General features: G+C 38.0%; 2 protein-coding genes across 8 annotated transcripts in view; one reads left to right on the top strand and one right to left on the bottom strand.

The window, feature by feature from the left end:
- Window positions 1–7154: 7154 nt before the first annotated feature.
- LOC106073809 (cysteine-rich motor neuron 1 protein-like) lies at window positions 7155–9945 on the top strand. 2 transcript variants are annotated; one of them, XM_056032823.1, is made up of 3 exons: window positions 7165–7209; window positions 7827–8131; window positions 9009–9945. In XM_056032823.1, exons 2-3 carry the CDS (start codon window positions 8047–8049, stop codon window positions 9494–9496), a joined length of 573 nt encoding a protein of 190 aa, XP_055888798.1. In that variant the 5' UTR covers window positions 7165–7209; window positions 7827–8046; the 3' UTR covers window positions 9497–9945. The 2 variants fall into 2 exon arrangements, with proteins under 2 accessions (XP_013089907.2, XP_055888798.1); XM_013234453.2 differs by having other exon boundaries at window positions 7155–8131.
- Window positions 9946–10496: 551 nt separating this feature from the next.
- LOC106073810 (sine oculis-binding protein homolog) overlaps window positions 10497–25232 on the bottom strand; it is a 97522-nt gene continuing 82786 nt past the window's right edge. For all 6 annotated transcript variants that reach the window (XM_056032819.1, XM_013234454.2, XM_013234455.2 and 3 more), the window contains 2 exons: window positions 14650–14807; window positions 10497–13854 (listed from right to left, as the gene is read on the bottom strand). In XM_056032819.1, coding sequence (XP_055888794.1) covers window positions 11566–13854; window positions 14650–14807 — 2447 coding nt within the window. In that variant the 3' untranslated portion in view covers window positions 10497–11565. The remainder of the gene's footprint in view (window positions 13855–14649; window positions 14808–25232) is intronic.

The raw sequence follows: 25232 nt of genomic DNA, 5'->3' as shown, positions 1-25232 counted from the left end.
TTGTGCGATTACGGAAAAAACGAAATACTATTGGATAATTTCATTATATTCACAGACATATATAAAATTACAAAAACAAAATTCTATTACTAGCTATGACCCGTTTTTACACTGAAAAAGGTGACGGTCTGACTGTAGTATAATTGTATAATGTCGATTATTTTGTACGAGACCTTTTTTCTGCATCTTTCAATGGAAAGGTCAGCATTATAGCAGCCTACCACTTTTGGTCCTTGAATTGCTTTTTTTTTTTTTTTTCAATTTTGTTTTCCTTACTTACATAAGATGTCAATTAAAAAAAAAAAACTTTTATAAATATTAAAAATTAAACAACCGCTTTACTACAACCACGGAAGAGTTATATTCTAAAAGGACATTTTTTTCCCGCAATTTAGTCCCTCCCTCTTTGACATTTCTTTCTCGATCCTAATCAGTTTTACAGCCTTACAGCCACCAAAACCTTAAGGACATAAATGAGCTTTTCATAGAAACTTTACACAACCTAAGTTTAGATCAAATCATTAAAGGCCAACTAGATTAAACAACACATTAGATCTCTTCTTAACCAACAGACCTGGATTAGTAGCTGATTATGATATTATCCCTGGTCTATCAGACCATGAGATCATAAAAATACACAGTCAGATAAAAGCAGTAGCCAATACAAAACCCAAAAGAAAAATCTTACTCTGGAATAAATGTAACCTTACACAACTACACCAAGCTGCATTAAACTTTCAACAAACATTCTTATTAGAAAAAGACATTAACCAACCAGTCGATGACCTCTGGAATTTCATTAAAAACCATCTTAAAAGAATTATAGAAAATCACATACCAACTAAATACACATCAAACAAAATAAATAAATGCTGGTTTAATAATAGACTAAAGAGGCTTTGTAAACAGAAGGAAAACCTATATAGATAATTTAAAGAAACTAATGCAGAAAGAGTTTACAAAAAGTATATAAAAATTAAACACTTAACCCAAAAAGTAAGCAGACAGCTGCAGAGTGAATACATAAACAATGTAATATCTAAAGATAACAACAAAAACCTATGGTCATACATTAAGTCTAAGAAAATGGAAACAACAGGCATAGCGCCATTAAAAGATGAACATAACATAATACATAATGATAATGAAACTAAAGCAAACATCCTAAACAAATACTTTGCATCAGCATTCTCAGCCCCAGGAGACAAAGACATATTACTGAATTTGAACCAAGTAGACAACATAGAAGATATAGTAGTACAAGAAAATGTTTTATTAGCCAACACCAAACCAAATAAAGCGTCTGGACCTGATGGTATTCCAGCTAGAATACTCAAAGAACTAAGCAATGAGCTAGCCCCAGTGTTCAAAATACTCTTTCAGGCTTCACTTAACCAGGGCAGTGTACCAAAGGACTGGAAAGAAGCTAATGTCACCCCCCTATTTAAAAAAGGAGAAAAATCTGACCCAGGAAACTACAGACCAGTATCACTTACCAGCATCACATGTAAAATCCTAGAACACATAATATGTAGCAACATCATAAACCACTTAGACAAACATAATGTCCCCACACCATACCAACATGGCTTTAGGAAATATAGATCATGTGAAACACAACTAATAGGACTAATTGATGATTTTTCAAAAGGTTTAGATAATAGTGAACAAATAGATGCTATCTTACTAGATTTTTCTAAGGCTTTTGACAAAGTTCACCACCATAGTTTGCTTAAAAAATTAAAATATTTCGGCATTAATGGTCCACTGCATCAGTGGATTAAAGATTTTCTGATAGGGAGAGAACAAACTGTAATAATAAATGGCTTTAAATCAACACCGATAACAGTAAAATCAGGTGTACCTCAAGGAACAGTCTTGGGTCCACTACTATTTTTAATTTACATAACAAATGATTTACCAAATTGCATTAGTTCAGGAACAAAAGTCAGATTATTTGCAGACGATTGCATAATATATAGAACAATAAAAACAACACAAGACACAGATATTTTACAAAGAGAATTAGATGAATTACAGAAATGGGAATCAAATTGGAGCATGTCTTTCCACCCAGAAAAATGGCAGTTGTTAAGAGTAACAAAAAAAAACTAAAACAAATTAATTCCACTTATCTTATTCATGGCAAACCAGTAACACAGACTAAAAACGCAAAATACCTAGGTGTTATAATAAATGAAAAACTATCATGGAATCCACATATTGATGAAACCACAAAATAATCAAACAAAGCATTAGGATTTATTAAAAGAAATTTCTATAAATCAAATAAGAACATAAAACTAAAATGTTATTTAACCTTGGTTAGGCCAATAATAGAATATGCATCCTCCGTTTGGGACCACTCAACTCAAGAAAACATTAAGAAACTGGAACAGACACAAAATAGAGCAGTGAGATTCATAACAAACGAATATTCACATTTGACTAGAGTAACACCTTTAGTAAAATCACTAAATTTAGAAAGCCTTCAGGACAGAAGGCTCAAAAGTAAAGTACCAATCATACATAAAACACTGAACCATAATCTTCAAATACAAAAACAAAATTTAATAAAATACTCTGAAAGACACAAAGATAAAGGCACATTTCTCGTCCCATATGCTAGGACAAATTTGTACAAATACTCCTTCTTCCCTAGTGCTATCAGAGCATGGAATGGGTTGCCTGAGCTAGCCAGGAAAACCAGTGACTTGGCAGAATTTAAGTCATTGGTTAATATGCATGACTAAATGCATGACGCGTAGGACGTAATCATCTTCTTTTTTTGAAGTAACGTCTGTATTATATAAGATAAGAAATATATTACCTTTGCTATTTCTTAAACTCGTAGTTAAACAGATTGATTTATAGGCTAAGTTACGTTAAAAACTAAAATATAATATAAACAGCCAATGTATAGCTTAGCTTAGACAAGTCTAATTATTATTACAACAGTTCGAGAGAATTTAATTTAAGTGCATCTATGATGCTCAATCTGGATGGAGATGCTTATAGTCTACTGATTAAATTAGACCTTATTCAAATTCCTTTTCATGCATACTTTAGCAGGCTAATTGTATTCACTCAAATACTGCACCTACATGTTCATACAGATGATTTAATTTTTTTTAATGTTATGGGGGAAAATAGAAATAATTTAAATTGTTTCTATAAATATGTTATTGTTAAATTTACTACGCAATTAAACTAAATAATTTTTACAGTCACTATATTTATAACTATGTTCGAAGATGCACACTTTGATCCAGATATATAAGGCATACTCAAAATCGCAAGTTTGAGTTTACAAGCCTTTAGAGTGCTAGTCATTTTTTTTTACTTGATGTCTCTCTGTCTTTCTCACTGTTCCATTCTCGGATCAAGTTGAAACTTTGCACAATATTTTTCATTGTCAATGGCAACACTTTAATGCTTCAATTCTATTTTATATGGAAAATGTAACAAATCATAATATAGGTTTACTAAATTTTATACTTAACAAGCAGGAGTAAACATTTATATAATAATAATAATAAAACTTGTCTTCGAGTCCGAATAAGATAAGTGAAGAATGCAGTATTTCCCGTGGCTGTGCAGCCCCAGCTGTGACCTACATATTTTGCCACATCTAGAGCAAGCATAACCATTGTCCGCTGGTGGTCGATTTAGATTTTCTTTTCGCCGTCTGCGTTTGTCCTCTGGCAGCGGGTTTTCTTTTGGTCTCAAATGTGTATCCCGCGGCCTTCGTGAGTGACCTCCAGCTGTCTCGTTCTGAGGCCGCATGCAACCAGGTGCTCTCGTCTATGTCAGCTAGGGTAAGTTGACGCCTAAGCTGGCCTTTAAAGCGTTTCCGTGGGGTGCCTCTGTTACGTCGACCACCTTTTAGCTCACCAAAAAAGACTGCCTTTGGCATACGTTCTTCTCCCATACGGGATACGTGCCCTGCCCAGCGTAATTGTCGGACCATAAGAAATCCCTCTATACTGTCCTTACCGACGTTCGCAAGGACATCGCTGTTTGTAGTGCGGTCTTACCATCGCATGTCCATGATGGAGCGCAAGTTTCTTTGGTGCGCTCAAGAAATCTTAGTTGTTTTCTGTATAGTGTCCATGTCTCAGAGCCATATAGAAGGGTTGAGAGAACCACAGCCTGGTAGACATTGATTTTTGTAGGCAGACGGAGCGATTTGTTCCTCCAAACTCTCGAAACATTTATATATCTTACATGGGCGTAGCCAGGATTTTTTTTCGGGAGGGTTTCGGGGGGGGGGGGGGAGATTCCCCCCTGACTCCCCTCCCCCCCCCCCCCGCGGAAAAAAAATTATATATATATATATGTGTGTGTGTACATAATTAATCTTTATTACATTCTGACCCTTTCGGAAGACGTTTATTGTCTATTGTAGACTCCCCGCCCTTGCTAGCACTAGCGAAGCCCCGCCGCCGAGCACTATTTCTGGTATTGAAAGCCAACAAAATTCTGAGGTATCTACAGTGCATTATCTTGCTATTAAAAAGTTTTATTTCAAAAACTAATGTGCTATTCTTACTGACTTAGACCCTCTCGCGCCGTTCGGCGCATTTTCCGGCAAGCTGTTTCCGCAACTCTTATTTTGCGTAATTCATTTTGTGTGAGAACCTCATGCGACTCTCTGTCACAACCTTACTAAGGATTCAACTCACAGTTCGGCATATGATTTCTTTGATTTAGACCCGATCTCTATGACTGACTCCTAAAATCTGTCTTAGTCATCTTTGTTGAGACATATTTAATGATTTTCAATTTCGGCAGAAGACTATTCAAACTTTATTAATGGAGCCCAAGCCACTGGTAGAAATTTGTAACCTTTCTTGACTACGCTCTTGGAATTACATGCCTGTATTTCGCTTTAGATTTTATATCGAAAAGGAAAGTTTTTTCGTCAAATCATCTGTTGAGGGGTTTTAAACTAAGAAATCTCTGGAGTTTTTTGTTTTGTTTTTAATTCAAAACCCCATTTAGCTACGATCATAGAATTTGGTGACTGTAGTTTGCTTTAAAATAATATTGAAGAGAGAGGTTTTCAACTCTAAACGCACTGTAGGGGAATTTTAAACTCAAAACCATCTGGAGGGGTTTTAAACTTTAAAGAAAAAGCCATCTGGAGAAGGGGGATTTAAACTCAAAACCCCTTTGGCGACGCTCATAGATTTTATAGTGTGTAATTTGCTTTTTTTTTTATATTGAAGAGGTACTTTTTAGCTTCAAACCCTAACTGGAGGGGATGGGGGTTTAAACTCAAAACCCCTTTGGCTACGCTCATAGAATTTTGAGTGTGTAATTTGCTTTTTTTATATTGAAGATGGGGTTTATCGTAAATTTTGGGAGGGGTTTTAAAATCAAAATCTTCCTCAACTGTGCTGTTGGAATTTGGGGATTGTTGTTTGCATTTTTTTTTGTTTTGTTTTATACAAGAGGGGGATTTAACTGCAAAAACACTCTGGTAGGGGGTTTAAAATTCAAACCCCCCTGTAGGGGGTTTTAAACTCAAAGCCCCCTGGTAGAGGGATTTGTATCTCAAAACCCCCTGATAGGTGTTTTTTAAATCTCAAAACCCCCTGGTAGGGGGATTTAAACTCAAAACCCCCTGGTAGAGGGTTTTAACTAAAAACTGCCTTGGCTGTGCTGTGGTAAGTGATGATTTAGTATTAAAATCTCACCTAAAATAAACAAAATGAAAGCAAAAATCAGTCACTTAATTCCGTTTCCCCCCCCCCCCCTGAGGGGGGGGATTTCATTTCGGGGGGGGGGGGTTTGAACCCCAAGAACCCCCCCCTGGCTACGCCCATGAAATCTTATATATAATTAGGCTAATTAGCCTACTAGGCTATATGTGACATTTATATATGATTTTCGCTAACTGAAAATGTAAGATTTTACTGTGGAATTAGTATCATCGGTAGAGTGCTATATTAAATTAAGCACCTTTATATTATATATTGAGGGAGGTGTGATTTTAATGACTCCGCAGTTTTTGTTTACAGGTAAGCATGCCTACCACATGAAAGTACTGAGTAGGTTATTTTAGTAGGCAAGTATGTTCAGCAGAAAAGCTAGAGAAAGTATGGATCTAACAATTCTCAACTTACAAGACAAGACCGTGGAAAAAAAGGCTTATGATTATTAGTCAAATTTTAAAACAAATTTTGCATTAGGCCTGAACCTTTGGATTCGATACCCACCGATAGATCCCAGTTGAGTATTTAGAGGTAAAAGCTGCGATGCGATAAAACTTCTAAAATAAGCATTTTAATCTAAAGTAATCAGGGTTTAGTTCTTTAAAAAAATTATATTAAAAATTGAAAATACATTTTTTTAAAAGCTGTTCATGGAAATAATTTCATGATATATCTTTGTGTCTTTGCATTGCTTTTTTGTCTAAACACCGGCCGAACACTAACAGTTAACATAAATCTAGCTTTTAATCCCATCTAGAGAAAGCTTTTACATTGGCTAAGTTTCTCATCTAGGAAAAAGGTGAAACAACAATGTAAAATTATATTTTGTAGAGGCAGCTTTAGCTATCACACTATTCCAATAGATATAGGTAGGCCTATAATGGATCCTTCAAGTATAGCCTACTCTAATCAAGATAGAGGGTAGTGAATGTGTCCTTTAAAAAAAAGTCTACTATAATAGCCAGTTCCACGGGCTGCACATTGAAACAATAAGGAGTATGAATATAATGAATCTATATGCTTTCAAATTACTTGGAACTTTTTGATGACTATGTTCAGCCTTAACTAGACCTATTTGCCTAAAATGTTAATATACAGTCAAGTGTTTAAACAGCGTTCAATAACCTAGACCTGGCCTTGACTTTTAGACGTGAACATTTTGAGAAACAGTTGAAAAACAAAAGATGATGAATGGCCCAGGAGGAGAACAATTCGTGTCAAAATTTACCTGTGTCAAAAATTAAAGACGTTAAAAAATCACCTAGTTCTTTTGATAAAAAAAAAGCAAACCTGAATTTTATAAGACTTTTTGACCGCTATGACCGCTATCTGCATATCCTGTATGGGCTATGCGTTTGTACTTGTTTTATAATACTCAGATGGTGTTTGTGTTTGTTCTCTCTTTTTATTTTAAAGCGTCAGATTTTAGCTTTTTAGTTGTAGTTGCCTTAGAGCCGCTGTTCTCCAAATGTTTCTGTATAATGTAGCAGTAAATTGCAGCTTTATAGTTGTAGCTCTATAATTTAGCAGTATAGCTGTAGCTTTATTTATAGTTGTAGCTTTATAATTGCAGTTTTATAGTTGAAGGTTATAGTTGTAGCAATACAGTTATAGCTTTATAATTGCTTATAGTTGCAGCATTAGGATTAATAGCTTCACAGTTTCATCTTTAAAGTAGTAGTTCTATAGCTGTAGGTTTTGCTTTATAGTTGTTGTTTTTTAATACCACGGTTTTCCGCAGACGCCCGATGTAAATATTTTATGAATAAATAAATAAATCACAAAATTATAACAAAATGTAAAAATATTAACTCTAGCACTAAAATGTTCTTTCTTTGTCAGACTGTATTAACAGTAGAGTTACTGGACCCCTCGCTTCCCCGTACTATTATAGAACACTCTGGGCCAGCAAGCTAAACCATTGTATAGTTCAACTTCATTGGATTAAAAACATAATTTTACAACTGCAGTGAATCTCAAAACTTTTTAGAGGAAAAAATGCGTCGTTGCCGAATTACAGACTTTTGAAATTTTTGCTTTGTATTTTTATGTACTTTTATCATAAACTTTTTTGCTAATTTTACCTTTACCGTCTCTCAAACTAAGCAACTGAAAACTGCTTCGTGTCATTCTCATGTGTGTGATGCATCAAAATAGAGTGAGAACACCTGAACCCTGACGTCAAGACTTGTTATGTAAATTACGAGCACACATCTTTGTAGAGTGTTGTTGTTTTTTCAAAGTGCTTTTTTCCATTCAGGTTGACCGGGAAAGGTATTTGTGTTTACATTACGGTAAAGATAATTTTATTTGAAGTAGAAAAAAAATGGCCAGCGGTCAAGCTTTATATTTACTTTATGTCTTTTCAACTAGTGCAGTGTGCTTGGGCTATGGAGCTACCATAGTAGACGGTTAGTAGATATACATGTATCTAAATGACTACTGGTTTTTCTTATAATATAGATTATAAAAGTCATAAGGAAAACAACAACAGATTAACAAGTAAAATATAGAAATACTGCTCTTCATTACAAATGAGTGTTAGAATAAAAAAAAAAATATGTTTATCCCATCCCATTCCCCCTCCCCCGAGAAAAAATTCTGGTTAAGCGGGTGTATAAATCTACTAGAGTTTATAAAAATCTAATGACTGTATATCTAGACTTAGAAGACTGTTCTCTTGAGCCTCTATTTTATTATGTATTTAACTCTTGAATGAACAGGGCCTACATGCGGAAATACCCGCTGACGTATCGGTTCAAGATGAACATTGTCAAGACCAAATTTAATTTTAGGAGATATTTAAAAAAAAAAATATAAAAGGTCAAACTAGAATTTTCACAGTGTGCTCAATCAGTTAAGTAATTCTTTTCCCAAAGATATACAGTTAGGAAAATCGTTAGAGCCGTTTTTGAGAACCGTGGCCAGGTTTTTCCACCCATGAAAAAGCTGCAAGCAAGGGAAAAAATATTTCGCTTTCAAAATGTTCAAACGAATACAAAGAGGAATTTATCCGTTTTAGGAATAAACTATTTTAAAATTATTGCTATCAACAAAAATGTGCAAAAATAAAAAATAAAAATTTTGAGATGTATTCGCTTTAGTATATCTATCGTGTAAAACAACTACAGGGATATAACTCCGAAATTCTTCTCAGCTACAACGACTAATGTAGTCTTAGTCTAACGATATAAGATTTATTGCCTTTGTATCGGAAAGTATTGCATAGTAAAGTTACTGATAGTAAATGTTTCATTGTGGTGACCTCCTCTATTGTTTTCTTTCTAGCGGTGAAACCACACAGATGTGAAGACCTGCTTTGTGCTGAACCGCCACTAGGATGCATAGCCCACGCCTTCAAAAATGAATTCAACTGCCCAATAAAGTGCAGTTACTCGTGCGGCGCTCCTTGGTGTCTGCCACGCACCTGCGCCGAGCACTGCCCAGGGGACTACGCCAAAGACAAAATGGGCTGCCTCACGTGCGATTGTAAGCCTTCTTGTGAGCAGAAGCGCTGCTGGGTGGATTGCCCTTTCGGTTACCTTCGAGACAAAACGGGGTGCAGGACTTGCGCATGCGCGTTCAGCAATACTCTGCCGCCTGTCTTGTTGACATCAACGACGTCTACTCTACAGCAGAAGCCAAGTGAAAACGAGGCTGTCTCTACAAGAAAAGGCACACAATGGAGCAGCTCCGCTCCTAAAGCTACCACCACAACACCAAAATCTTTGTATTGCATTTTAAGTAGCGAAACTACGACTTCAGTCAGTACCTAAATAAGGCTACATAATCTAACATACAAGAGGCAACAAGTGTGATGCATCAGACGTAAAACTGCAGACTTATCAACCAACTTTTGTCTGCTAATTCGTTATGCTTTCAAACATCTATATATTTATGTGTTCATCTGGCGAGACAATAATTTCTACCGAGGTACACGCTATTGGGGACTCTCACGGGAAACTAAAAAAAAATGCCAAAGACGCTAAATTCAACTTGAATGCTGCCAACTATATTTAAAAAAATGAGCTAATAAATTTGATTCAGCAGTGCGAAAAAGTGCTTGAAAATGATCTTAAACATCTTCAAAACTCATTTCAACATTTGTTTTCCTCTGTCCACCTGACACACTAAAAGTGAGCTATCAGCCATTGGTGGACATCTCTAGTCATAAAAACAAACTTGTTTTCTTGTATGAAGAGGGCAATAAAGAAACAAAACAAACGATGCTGTTAGACGTTTTCTTTGTAAATTAAAACATGTCGCAGTCTGATCATCTCAGACTTTTTTATTTCTCCGAGAGACCTACGTTTTTAAATAGTAAGTCCATTGGTTCACGTTAGTTACTTAAGAAATAAATAGTTATTCACATGGTTGTAATATCTATCCACTCGTCTATCATTCAGAAATAGCCATCTATTGAGACACTATTAACGTAGACCTCAATAAATATTTGTATATTTTATCATTATAAATAGGTTTTGCTAGTATTTCTATCTGTGTTTCTGTTATTCGGGGCTTACAGTGCAATGAAATATGACAGTAAAATATTAAATTGAAATGAATTTTTATTAATTAAAAAAAACAACAACAATAATTCTGGACTTCATTTTTTCCCCTCAACTTTCGAACTACACTGAAATAAAAGTATAAAAAAACAACAACAAATATCAACAAGAAACAATTTAGAAAGCTTGGAGGCAACTCTCAATAAAATGTCAATAAATTTATTTTCACTGGTACCATACACAATTTTATACAGGGGTTTTTGAAAAAAAAAAAAAAAAAAAAGAAGCAATATATTTTATACAAAGATTTCTATTAATCTAGTATTTTGTATTAGACGCGCACTGACGTTCGCCAAGATTAATTAGTATATACATTTCAGTAAACTAATTTAACTGAGGTGATGATAGATGGAAAACCCTTGATGAGCACATAAAGTAATGTAATAAATATAAACACATCAGAAGATATTGCTAAGAGGTTTGTGTAAGTTACATTAAAACGTCCATCTGTTGCTTTTTTTTTTAATGTTAATGTAATACACTAGAGACAAATACTGTAACATTATATTAAGGGAAACAACTTGGTATTCATTTTAAATTACAAAATGAAAAGAGTTACTTTTCCTTCCTTAGATCCTCAAATGCACGCATAGTATAACTGTTTCTTGTTAAGTTGTTTCGTTTCTTTTTAGAGCAATGTCTGCCCAGAAAGTTTTTTAAATTTTTTTTTTTTTATTATTGCACTTGAATGAAACACAAAACAAATCAGATCTATATACATTTCACAGACATGGCCACAATCTACACACAAATGTAAGATGCAATATTGTCTTCTAGAATCTTTGAAGTGAAATAATTATGAAATCAAATTTAAATTACAGCTAAACAAAAAAAAAAAAAAACAGCAAACTTCTAATCAAACTAATCACGTCAGTTTGGTGGTTAGCTTTGTAAGTTCTGGGCCTGCTAAAATATTAAAACACAACTTAGAGTTGGCAGCACATTAAATAAAAAAACGATTTTGACACGAAAAAAAAATAAAAAATAATGGCTTTCTAATTAAGCAGTTAATTAATCAAGATTATTGAGACTTCATGTAGGTCAGAGGTTAATGTTCTCTTGAAAATGCGCCCCTACTGGAATTCTGGAAACAGATTGACAAGAAATATTTTAAATTATCAGTTTTTGATACACAGTATCATAATAGTTTTTTTTTTTTTAATTACATTATACATTTTGAAGAATCAAAATGAAACTTTCGACACATGGTTATAAAAAGTTTTTTTTAGAGTGAGATATTTCAGAAAAGACACTCTTATTAGATGTGCCAAGAAAAGTTATTTGGAGCGTACTCTCGCCCGCAATCCTCGCCGCCTAGCAGCTTCCACCATGTCTCGAGGTACTGTCCTGATGTAACGTCTTTCAGGAGATGGACTTCTGGACTTTTTGGGCACGCTTGGAGCGTCTAAAATTCTGCTCCTTCTGCTGGAGTAGGTAGACAGTTCAGGAGGCAGAGGGGTGCACGCTGAAGGTTGTGTAAGGGGTGGATCTGGGGGCTGAGAGACGATGTGGATTCTGGGAACCTTAATGTCACTCCTGGAGCCGCCCGCGTCGCTCAGGGCGCCTCGTTTGTTTGATGAGTTATTCTCCTTCTCTGAGCTATCAGTCGATCGCCTTGGTGAGTCTGAGCGTGAGGACATTTTGCTAAGGTCCATAGCTTCGTCCTCGTTACATGGAGAGTCTCGACAGGCCCCTTTGGAAAGATCTAGCATGTATGGAGCCACGCCTGGGCTCATCATGGAGTTCCTGGCTGAAGAGGAGCACGGAGACGTCGAGGCTGCTTTAAGCTGAGACCTTGATATCTCTCGTCTCAGAGTCATTATGGAATCTGTAGACTCCCTGCCCGTGAGCATAAGTCCAGGCTCCGGCGACTCTATCATTGATGGTGTCGCAACGAGAGGTACGCCTCCGAGCGACGAACATTTAGACGTCGGCCTAGGAGAAAGCGCAGATAAAGGGCTGACCATATGATTAGCACTGGCTGCCCTTTGTCTTGTATCTTCCGGTGAAGTTGTCCTTTGGTGACTGGCGTTACCCTTATGCTTGGCCGTTTTAGCGGATTCCGACTTTTCTCTGAAGTAAGCAAATAATTTCTCTGGGCTGATAGGAATCGGTATAGGAACAGGTAGAGGGATGGGAACTGCCACAGGGTATGGCACCATCACAGTTATAGGAGGAACGCCTGAGAACTGGAGTGGTGGCTGCGGTGGTAAAGGTGCTTGTGGATGATGCGCGGAAGTGGATGGCGGATGGGGAGCGGTGGTTGCTGCTGGAGTGGGCAGCCCTGTCCGAAGGTTCTGCGGCTGGTTAAAAGGCAATGAAAACGGTAACATGCCTGGCAATGCAGAGTTCGTATAGTACTGTGATAAAGGGTTTGTGTGGCTGGCCTCGCCTATAAACGGAGAGACATGAGGGAACTGCCTCGTCATGTCTGTAAATACGTTAGAAGGAATGGCTGAAGGTGTTGGAAGCCTGGCGGGTCCTGTTGCGCCAGCAGGACCAGGCGTATCCGTTGACGAAAGGGAAGTAGATGGAGACAGTGGTCCTGTTGGCTTCTCTCTACTTTTATGTCTTCTGTCATTGTGGTTAGTGTACCGGTCTCTGTCACGTAGAAGCTCTCTTCTCGATTCGTGCCTTAATTTCGCTTGGTTGTCTTTTTCCACCTGTCCTGGTAAAGGGTTAGCTCCAAAGAGGCTGGAGTAGAGAAGCGGATTTGAAGCATAGCCAATGTTTAATCCGGCGTTTAAGTGTGGAGGCATCATAGAGAGAAGATGCAGAGATGCCCATTCAGGGAGAAGAGGTTGGTGAGTGGCAAGAGCTTCTCCGCTAGTTTGTAAACCCCCAAAGGAAGGCGCGACCTCAGCTGGTGGCCTATGAGGGAAAGGAGGTTTATCTTTCCTGGAAGTATGGGAACTTGAAGGATCAGCTGAACCAGATCGAGGTTTGTTATCAGAAAACGATTTCCTACATTTTCCAAAATCTTTTCTTGGCCTGCTGTCTCCTCCTTTGTTATGAATGTCTTCATGTCTTTGTAAATGTGTAGAAGCTAAGTGCGACAGATCTGTATGAGCACGATGAAGACGCATTGGGACAGGGGCTGGTAAAACTCTTTCTTCAAAAGAGCAGCTGCTGTCATCACTGTGCGTCAGCCTGCTATTTCCATCCAAAGCTGAGCCTTTGTCTCGCAGCTCCCCCGGCTCCTCTTCATCATCCATTTTAGTGTACGCCTCTGCCCTTTCAGAGTGTCTTTCATTTCCTTTGTCACATTTCTCATCGTCTACTTCTTCTTTCACGCTGACATTGCTTTCATTCGAGTTGGCAGACAGCCAAAGTTCCGGGGTAATGAGCAGCTCTCCCTGGCCTAGCTCTCCCTTAGATTCCCCCCGCTTGTCCTCCTCACTGACAATATTCTGGATGTGCTGCAGGTGTTGCCTGGCCTCGGTGCAGAAGATGTTCATCTTGTACTGGTTGAGACATTTCTCGCTACAGAACTGAAGCTGTACATCACCTTCCTGGAAGTCTACAAAGTTGACTGTGTGGCGGACATGTTTACACCAATCACACACCTGGAAATCAATGTAAAAAAAGAAAAAATGGAAATTTGTAAAAGTTAATTTGATGTTTATTTAATAGAGCTAATTCATTCATTACGTAAACGAGAGAAGCGTCTATTAGACATAACCAACAGTCAATCAAAACATAAATACTAAACATTCTGATCCATCACGTTCCCAAAATACACATCAGGTTGTTCTTGCTAACATTTCTAGCTGAATAATGCCTTGTAAGATTTCGAATGAGGAACTGTGGCAAAGAACATTGAGGTACATATTTTTCATAGACGCTGGGGATGGATAGACCATAACATTCGCAGACCTGCATCCAAAATAACAAGACAAGCCCTTCTGGAACCCCCAATGAAAGAGGAAGAGGAAACAGCCCAGAAATACATGACCCCGCGATTTGGAAGCAGATGGGCACGACGTGGGGACAGTTGGAGTGACTCGCCCAGAACCGACACACATGGAGGAAGCTGTTTGGTGGCCTATGCCCTAGACGGGACCACAGACAGGCTACATGAATGAATCTCCTGTATTTTTTTGTCAATTTGTGAAGATGGCTGAGAGAAATGCCATTTTTCTATTTGAGTAAGACAGCCGAGTTTAAATTTAAAATATGACCAAAGCCACTTTAATGAGTAGAACAAGGAAAATGGCCAGCGGTCATACAAACTGATCATTGACGTAATCTATTTAAATGGTAACCTTTTCATTTTGTTTATTCTTATACACGCAAACATGGTCTATTCTCTATATTCTGCTAAAGTTAAAGTAATTCAGAAGGGCCCATAACCCACTGACCTTTTTCTTCTTAAAAGATGCTCTCCGACACTGGGTGAAACAGATCTCACTACAGAACGCCTTGACCCCAGTCGGGGTACCCAATGTGAAGAGTTTAGTTCCGGGTTTCTGGCACCAGGAGCAGATGATAAACGTCCCGCGGTCACTGTCAGTTATACCTAAAATAAAACACACAACAAATAAATAGAATTAATTGCTGGAAATCGAAAATACTGTCTCGTATGTTCAGATTTCTGAATACACCAACCGGAAGTAAAAAAAAACACTTAATCATATAATAAACAAATAAATAAATTATAGCTTTTATATAGCTCTACTTTCATGCTTATAACATGCTTAGAGCGCTATGGTCCAATCTCATTTGTGGACCAGTTGGGGGGGGGGGGGGGGGAAAGGGGTATCTAGGAGAAGGTTTTCCGTGCTGCCTTTAGGCGCTCAGTAAACACTCTGCTCGAGTCGGGTGCCAAACCTCGAGCCCCCTTCACAGGTTGCCAAGCCAAAGCAAAAATCAAGCGTTCTTAGCCTCTAGACCACGTTTCCAGTGACTATTTAACCAACAGAATATTGGGAGAGCTTAAGAAATGGATTAATTAAATATATGAAACTGTTGCGGTCTAGGCAACGAGAAAATGTGTAAATTGGTAGGCGTCAATAGTTGAGTTACAACACGTACATTGTAGATTAATCCTAAGTTTTTCCAAAAGAGGAAACAGTTCTAAAAAAAAAAACCAGCTTACCAGAACTCCCTTTATATTGTATACCCGATACACTAAATAGCTATATCTATTTATAGTTAATCCGCTACGCATGAAAGTCTACAATATCCTCTCACATAAATAATACAGCTGTACAAAAAAATATTTCAGTAAGGATAACATAAATGTTTTTGTTATAGATTCCTTTAATGGCATTTTATTTAAAACATAATTTAAATTTAACAGTTTTGTGCCCACTATTTATAATATAAATAATATATAAACATTTTTTTATGCCGCTAGAGGGCCTCGCCAAATATACTCCGCCCACATACAATTAAGGTTTTGAGCCGCCACTGATTCTGATGATAGTCCATAGCGCATAGTGCACGGCCAGGCAGACGTTTTACATTAGTATGTGTGTAGTTTGAGTGTAGGCTTATGTGTGTATGTTTGCGTGTATGTGTGTGTATGTTTGAGTGTAGGCCTATGTGTGTATGTTTGTGTGTATGTGTGTATGCTTGTGTGTATGCATGTATATTTGTGTGCGTGTGCACATTTATGTCATATTCCTTCTTTCTTCTGATATATTTATTCCTACAGTTAAGTTAGAGACAAGGGCCATGGTATCAACTGTCTATGTGAACTGTGGTATGTGAGAGTTTATGTGATCCAATGATTTTAGTTGCTTTTTATTTCACTTCATTTGTCTGTCCTTCTGTCTGTCCAGTCTTTTTTGCTTCCAAAATAGTGTGTAGAATTTTTTAACAGTATTCGAATTCAGAAAAAAAAAGGACTGGCTCCCCTACAGTTAATCAGGAAATTAAAAAGTAAAATAAAATAATACATTACATACACTTGTATTAGACTTACAGAGTACTAAAAAGGGGGGGGGGGGATAAATCGTATGAAATAAATATAAGAGGGGAGCACTTGTTAACTAAACTCTGGATTCGAACTTTACAAAGTAAATTCCACAGCCACCACTTCCCATAATTCCTTCGAACATTGCTTACATGTAACAAGAAAGTGGCGACACGAATGAAAACATGTGCTATATTTATATATTTAACCGAACCGTTCAGTCTATAGGCTACCATATTCACCACTCTAAACATACCATGACCGCCATCTTCCCTCCCCCTTTTCATCAGCTGGTAGCATATCCAGTTTCAGCCGAGCACTGAACAAACAGGTTTCTTATTGACAAGGGGAGTCAACTTTCACCAAGTTAGGCTCCAGTTTCTCCCTTTCTTCTCTCCCTTTTTTGAAAGTCTGCTTTGACTAAATACACAGCTAGTCATTTTGAATTTTGATTCTAATGTTGTTGTTTTTTCGTCATATATGAAAACTGTATTGAAAGAAAAATATTAGTAGAACTAAGACGAAATAGCAAAACAATATCCGAAAACGTCCCTACCATCACTTAGTTACAAACTCGTATAGATGCCTAAGACTACTTTATGGCCATATTGAAGCCACACATTATTGCCGTAGATCTCTCTATAAGGAACAGTACAAGAAAAAAAAAGAAAAAGAAGAACATCATCAGAGCCGGAAAAGGAAAACCAGATAGCCACCTAGGACAGGGGTCGGCAACCCTTTGAGCGAAAGAGCCAAAAACGACAATTTACCAAATTTAAAAGTTTTTAAAGAGCCGCCACAATTTTTTTCTTGCCAACAATAAATAGTATTCACACGATTAATTTTTAATTTAAAAAAACTAATATATTAATTCATATATACGTTTTTCCACACCAAATAAGATAATATATATATGGTTTTATTAGATAATTATTTTTCTTTCGGTAACAACTAAAGCATTTATACATTTACTTACAACACTAACTTGTACTTGAATAACAAACAATTGACAAAATTCAATGGGAGGTTGGCTTTGCATGGTTTTAGAAAGTTTGGATACGATACATTTGATTCATAAATTGTTTTAATTTCAAACACGACTCTAAATTTTCATTTGTTAGTTGACTTCTTACTGTACTTTTATTTATATATGAATATAACACTTGCACGAATATGTCGATCCGAAAATACTCAGTACTTCAAATGCCAACTTCACCTCACTCTAGCATTCTGGAAGACTATCCCATGCGTTGAATATAGGCTAAGTGCCTCAACTCGAGACATTTCTTTTATTTTTTATTTTAAAGTTGTCAAATTTGTTGCGTAATGTGCATACATTTCTGGACCTCCAAATTTTCCAACTTGTTTTTTGACTCTGTACATTTTCACTCCACAAAGCTTTACTTTTTAAATCGATCCATTGAATTTCTAGAGATCCAGTATCAATTTCAAATGGCTCAATGTGGATTTCGTTACGATTTGTGTTGAGAGGATGTATTAGGAATGCTAGAATAGTTTTGTTGAACTACTCAAATCTGTCAAGAAATTCATCTTTGATTTTTTTTTATAACTGTGCTGAAGTAATTTGTGTCAATAGTTGCACTGGTTTTATCGCGAGACTGCTTTAGACATTGAAAATGAAGTAAGTGCATATCTTCTGCAAAAAAAAATATTTTTTTTTCTTCAAAATAAACTAATTCTTCTACCAAAACGTAGCCTGGGTTTTAATTTCCTTGTAGTTTAAGATTTAGCTCATTTCATTTCGCTCTTACTTCCACCATAAAGTACAATTTTTGCAACCATTTGTCGTTCTCTTATTCAGGGTGATTAATGCTTGTTTCATTTAGGAATGTATTTATTTCATTTAGGAATGTATTTATTTCATTCCAGCACAAAGCAAAACGTTTCAAGCCATCGCACTTCATTGTAAAGAAGAATGTCGGAATACTGTGTCTCCATCTCGTTAAAGAGTTCTTTTAAATGAAGATGGTAGAGTGTTTTTGATAAGATGATGTTTATTATCTTGATTATCAAATTTATGACTTCAACTATTTCGGCCATAAATGTTTGGGCACAAAGCGCTTCTTCCTGTATGTGAAATGTAAGAATTCGGTGGTTTATTTGGCTCGAAGAATCGTTGTTGCTCCTTAACTTTTCCTGTCATACTTCTGGCTCAATCAGTTGCTGCCTAAACGATTTTATTTAACTCGATCTTATTGTCTTCAAGGCATGTCTGCACGGCATTCGCTCTATCTTCCCCTTTAGTTCGTCATGAGAGTAGCAATCTTGGAAGATCTTTTGGACCTTGGGAAGACATATACCAGACAAAACGGACAACTTGTGCCGTGCCTTTTAGGCCGCAAGACTAGCAAGTGATAAGGCAGAAAGTTGAATATCTTCCACCTGGAAATATGTTGAAGATATTTTAGCTATTCTATCTTGTACTGTTTTAGCGGATAATGGCATAGCTTTGACTTTTTTTCAAGGTTTCTGTTTTTGTTGTTTTGTTGAAATCATGAAACTGTTCTTCAGACGCATGTAGGAAGCAGTCTTTGACATACTCACCATCTGAAAATGGTTTGTCTTTTTGTACAATTTCTATTGGTACCGCACAGCTTGCCAGATTAGCATTACTTGTAGATGTTTCTAACTTTGAGAAGATCATTCGCTTCTAACTCATTTACTTAAAACAACAAACTATACGTCGCAGCCAAAGCACGCAGTGAAGATACCGTTTCGTCTTGCGTCGAAAGCGAATTAAAACCTACATAGAAACATCCGACCATGGCGTCATTTGAGAGCTTCCGACGACTGACGACACGTGTAATGGGGGGTGGTATAAAGCTGAGAGATAGAATCAGTGCCTTTTCTTAGTTAAAGATTCAGATCTATTTGAAAAATGTTTCGATAAAATAAATAATATTTGCGTATGTAACTAAAGAGCCGCAACTTCACGTCCAAAGAGCCGCATGTGGCTCGCGAGCCGCAGGTTGCCGACCCCGGACCTAGGATCTGCGATTGGTGGGGGCCTCACACAGGACTCTAAAGTATATTTTTAGAGAAGAAATAGCCAAACTTGCCCTTGATGTTATGGTTGGAGTACCCTAGGTTTTTTAATAAATTGCATAATTTTATTTTTTTCGGTTTGCATTTTACATTTTCTCCTTCAGTTGGGGGCCACCTAATTCACTTTGCCTAGAACCTTCAATTATCTAAGGGCTGCCTTGATAACATATAAGAATGGACAAGCCTGTCATTGTAAGAGATTCTACCTAAGTGAAAAGACAGGCATGGAGAACGACGGTCAACAGATCATGTGTTGTGCCCCAACGGTACAACAGACTAATAAGTGAAAATGGCTGCCTGATCATGTAATATATACGCCCTAGACTTTTGTCCCGAAGGTGACGGGTTCGAGCCCTGCCCGCTGCCATTCCCTGCAGTCCTGTAGGACGTATGGGCTAGAATGTAAACATCTTCATTCTGAAGGAACATCCGAAAGATATAAAACAATACATATTGGGTGTTTCTAATGTCTTATTTCACATTGGATCACATATTTAAGCAATATAATCCTAAAATAGAAAGCTATTCTTATTAACTGCAACTTAAGAAGTCCACAATTTGTATGCCTAAACTATATTACATTTACTTTACAGTTACGTATATTAATCTCTGACTTTGGTGACTAGGAATATCCCCAAAACAACCTATATTATTTTGAATTATTAACATGCTATATAGTTGGCCTCTTTCAGTCGTAGACAGACTACGGTTCATCTCGTAAAACACTTTTTTCATGTAACTTTCAAGACCTAGTCTCGAGAGACATTTCCATCCACATGTACCGCAGGTTAAGGTGGTAGAGGAGGCAGCCATTTTTTGTTAGGGAAGTTTTCTTCTGGAGCAGACGACAATGCGTTTTCGTTATCCACAGTTTTTTTTTTTAGGTCCCCTTCACTCTCCTCATAGTGCGGACCAGGGCTATGTCCTCACAATAGTCAACATCAATATTCACTGCATTGAGGTCCCCTTCACTCTCCACATAGTGCGGACCAGGGCTATGTCTTCACAATAGTCAACATCAATATTCACTGCATTGAGGTCCCCTTCACTCTCCACATAGTGCGGACCAGGGCTATGTCCTCACAATAGTCAACATCAATATTCACTGCATTGAGGTCCCCTTCACTCTCCACATAGTGCGGACCAGGGCTATGTCCTCACAATAGTCAACATCAATATTCAATGCATTGAGGTCCCCTTCACTCTCCACATAGTGCGGACCAGGGCTATGTCCTCACAATAGTCAACATCAATATTCACTGCATTGAGGTCCCCTTCACTCTCCACATAGTGCGGACCAGGGTTATGTCTTCACAATAGTCAACATCAATATTCACTGCATTGAGGTCCCCTTCACTCTCCACATAGTGCGGACCAGGGCTATGTCCTCACAGTAGTCAACATCAATATTCACTGCATTGAGGTCCCCTTCACTCTCCACATAGTGTGGACCAGGGCTATGTCTTCACAATAGTCAACATCAATATTCACTGCATTGAGGTCCCCTTCACTCTCCACATAGTGTGGACCAGGGCTATGTCTTCACAATAGTCAACATCAATATATTCACTGCATTGAGGTCCCCTTCACTCTCCACATAGTGCGGACCAGGGCTATGTCTTCACAATAGTCAACATCAATATTCACTGCATTGAGGTCTCCTTCACTCTCCACATAGTGTGGACCAGGGCTATGTCCTCACAATAGTCAACATCAATGTTTTTCTTGAACCAGTTGCGAGTTGACCATAATGGATTACTTTCAGGAGTCGATTGTCTTCCATCAGGCGGACATGACCAAGCCAGCGCAGGCGGTGTTGTCTGAGGATTGTTAAGGTGCTGGCTTTATGCAGAGCCGTTAATTAACCAATGAGGATTATAGTACATTATAAGTTCACAATGAGGACCTAGTGTTAGAGTTAGACTATTTATGCAATATTCTTGTTAGGTCTGTGTTCTCTCAAGTTAACATCAGCAGACGATAATGGAATTCGTTCATTGTACAGACTTTCTCCAATATTCGTTCTGTGCAACTTAGCTGCTTTTGAACAATTTTTATTTGGTATAGCCATAGACATACATAAATATAGACTGGAAAAAGGAAATAACTTCATGTAACTTGAAAACATGTATATCTATTGTATTCGGATTTCCGAATTATGAAAAATTGAAAAATTGCATGATCTTCAGTCTTAGAGATTAAACAAAACTTTTAGACATAAATAAAGTACACAGAAATACAAGTCACAAATTTTCGTTTCATAAAATTCTATTATCGGCCAGTCTATATTTATTTATGTCTATGGGTGTAGCATAATTGAATTGTTTAGTGAACGGTATTTCATGAGATATTGTATCTTTAACTGAGTTGTAACCCTTTGACAAAAGTTGCAGTAGAACTATAGTTTGAAAAGAGATAAAGAAGAGAGAGAGAGAGAGAAAGAGAGAGAGAGAGAGAAAGAGACTAGAGAAGGAGGAAGGAGGCATTGAATATCTCATTCCATGAAGTGTAGCTAAAAGAAACTGAACATGTGCTGCTCACGTGACCTGGGTTGTGTAGTGTTACCATGGTCTGTGGGCGTGGTCAATGTTCGAGGTAACACAATAGTCTTCGAAAATAGAAAGGGGGGAAGGAATCGTTGAATGAGCAAGTGAAGGGGTGCAACAGTGAGAACATATGTATACATTTACTGCATGTATTATACTGAAAGAATAAAAAGAAATTATTAAAAGTATATACTTGCTCAATTATGCATAATTTAATCTAATAAAATAATTATGCGACATTATTTTGTATGTCACGAGGCACCATCGCAAGTCTAAGGGCTCATGATGTGGCCATTTTGAAACCTCTTAAGCAAATCATAAGGTCACTGGCTGCTTTTAGTCAATGAGAGAGGCTCGTGAATCATATGGATTGAGAACCCGCGATGTTGACTATCGAGTTTCGGATGTGTCGTAAGAACACTTTCTTCCAGTTACCATTTCCCACGTTTACCAAAATGTTCGTTTCTGCACCCTGACATTTTGAAAGCGAGGAACCGTGGGGATTGACTTACAACAGGCCTAGTGTCTGTGTGGAACAGAACCAACAGCTCGGTCCATTGTCTTGTGTACCCGCAATGAGTCATCGGTTTATCCACACCATGAGTTTTTTGGTGGCTCTTTATCCTTTTAGAACAGTGTTACTCGACACCAAGATCGGTTTTTTGTCCACGCCAATAGCATTCTTTCAGTGTCGGAGCCCTGTTCAACTTGTAATTCTTTCAGAGTCGGAGCCCTGTTCAGCATGTAAAAGTAAAGTTCCCAGATTCGAACTTTGCGATCTATAGGGCAGACGATGTAATCTGTTTCTATGGCAGACGACTAACGATGATGTCATGTGGCCAGCACAACGACCAACTACCTTTAATTTCCGCACATATCTCATTTTAGTAAGGTGGACTTGGGGGCGTCCTAAAAATACCAAATTTCAAAATCCCAGTTTTGAGATTCAAACTCGAGACTCCCTCGGTTCTGAACCCAAGCGCTTTAGCACTCAGCCACCACGCAACATGTGTGTTGTTTACAATGTTTAGAACAGTGAATGTTAAACCATTGAGATACTGTTTGATTGCAGTTACTATCAGTCAAAGAGTGATATGATTACTCCAAAAGTGAGACATTATTAGTGACAGACCTTCAGTATGTTCTGTTTCATCCTTGCATATTGCAGTAATATTAACAACAACCATAAATTTAGCTTGGAATTCCAATGTATATGACTAATGTCAGATATTTCATTCTGTTGCTACACGTCTGTACTATGATAAGCAAACTCCAATCTCTCTTGAAACAATGAAACTAAAACGCCAGCTTCTATAGAAAAAATGGGTATAGCACACTTTTCAGACCTTGCGCTTAATAGGGCAGACTATATTAAAGCTGACAGTTAACGAGGGTGTCATATGGCCAGCACTAAGCGTCTTAACTTAACCCAGCTAATGTCAGGTACTCATCAGAGTTGGGTGGACTTAGGGAATGTCAGGTACTCATCAGAGTTGGGTGGACTTAGGGAATGTCAGGTACCCATCAGAGTTGGGTGGACTCAGGGATTGTCAGGTACTCATCAGAGTTGGGTGGACTTAGGGAATGTCAGGTACTCATCAGAGTTGGGTGGACTCAGGGAATGTCAGGTACTCATCAGAGTTGGGTGGACTTAGGGAATGTCAGGTACTCATCAGAGTTGGGTGGACTTAGGGAATGTCAGGTACCCATCAGAGTTGGGTGGACTTAGGGAATGTCAGGTACTCATCAGAGTTGGGTGGACTTAGGGAATATCAGGTACTCATCAGAGTTGGGTGGACTCAGGGAATGTCAGGTACTCATCAGAGTTGGGTGGACTCAAGGAATGACAGGTACTCATCAGAGTTGGGTGGACTCAGGGAATGTCAGGTACTCATCAGAGTTGGGTGGACTCAAGGAATGACAGGTACTCATCAGAGTTGGGTGGACTCAGGGAATGTCAGGTACTCATCAGAGTTGGGTGGACTCAAGGAATGTCAGGTACTCATCTGAGTTGAGTGGACTCGAGGAATGGCAGGTACTCATCAGAGTTGAGTGGACTCGAGGAATGGCAGGTACTCATCAGAGTTGGGTGGACTTAGGGCTTCATACAAACCGCGCAATTAAAAATCCCAACCGTCACCGAGATTCAAACCTAAGCCTCCTCCGTTCGAAAGCGAAGCTCTTTACCGTTCGGCCGTCACTCCCCAAAGCGTCCATATCATTTCGCACATTTTGATCTACATATAACATTATCAATCACACGCTAAACACACATATAAACACACACGTAGAATACTTAAACACAGCCATTAATACACATCCAAATAAATAACACAACGTGGCTATGGAGCAGTCTAAGTTACAAGCCAGACTTCCCTGCCATTTGTTTCATCTCCAAATCACTAACACCCCTCTCGACCTCTACCCATGCATAGGTATTGTATTTCAGAAATGCATTTTTCGGACAAAGCCCATAGTCCACGAAAGGTTTGAGTTCCACGACCCGCGTAATAGAAAGATAGATTCTTGACGTTGGGAGCGCAGCGCAGTCGTTAAGCCCCCCCCCCTCCTCCTTGTCTTGGATAATTAGAAACCTGACACGTCACCGGTACAAATTGTTTCTGTCCAACAAATAATGGCTAAAGAAGAAAAATTAGAATGCAAGAAAGAAGAGTGAGAGAGAGAGAGAGAGAGAGAGAGAGGAGAGAGAGTGAAGGAGAAAGCGAGGGTGATGGGAGAAATAGGGAGTGTGAAATTGGGAGAGGGGAATGAGAGATTGAAAGTGAGAGTGAATGAGTGAGAGAGTAAGGGATATATAGAGAGTGGTGAGAGAGAAGGAGTGAGTGAAAAGAGGGAGGGAGGGACATAATGATAAAGAGGAAGAGAGATCGATTGCAAAAGAGATCTAGAGCAAGAGAGAGAGAGAGAAAGAAAGAGAAAAGAGAGAGAGAGAAAGGGTGAGAGAGAGAGAATTGAAGGGAGAAGAGAGAGAACATGTAAAGAATGAGAAGAGAGTCGACAGAAAAAGAGACAATGGAGGAAAAGAAACAACAAGATGGCTGAAATAGTTCACATTTTGTGGCTACACATTTTGTGGTTATAATAACACTCATTCACAAAAACATAGGCTCATACGAGTCATACCAACAAAACAATACATAGAAAAAAAAATTGAATAAAAACGTGAATAAAGATTTGTTGTGGAGACCTAATTTCACATTTCATCACTAATTATCAATACCTTCAGCTCTCCATGCAACACCCCTTTGACCTTTTCTTGTAGTCTCGGGCTAACAGCACATCCAATGTCATTCCAGTTTGAATTTTCAAGCACAGACAACTGCAACACTACGTCAGCGAAGAATGGCATCACAACCTTATAACAGGACACATGATAGTTGCCAACTTGAGA

The sequence above is a fragment of the Biomphalaria glabrata genome, chromosome 6, assembly GCF_947242115.1.
Source record: "Biomphalaria glabrata chromosome 6, xgBioGlab47.1, whole genome shotgun sequence".
NCBI lineage: Eukaryota > Metazoa > Mollusca > Gastropoda > Planorbidae > Biomphalaria > Biomphalaria glabrata.
This window is presented reverse-complemented; position numbering and strand designations above follow the sequence as displayed.

Bases quoted from the DNA above. Each gene is read 5' to 3' on its own strand.
- LOC106073809 (XM_013234453.2), top strand. From the start codon at position 8,047: ATGGCCAGCGGTCAAGCTTTATATTTACTTTATGTCTTTTCAACTAGT. The intron at 8,132-9,008 runs GTTAGTAGATAT...TTTTCTTTCTAG, and splicing joins TGGAGCTACCATAGTAGACG to CGGTGAAACCACACAGATGT.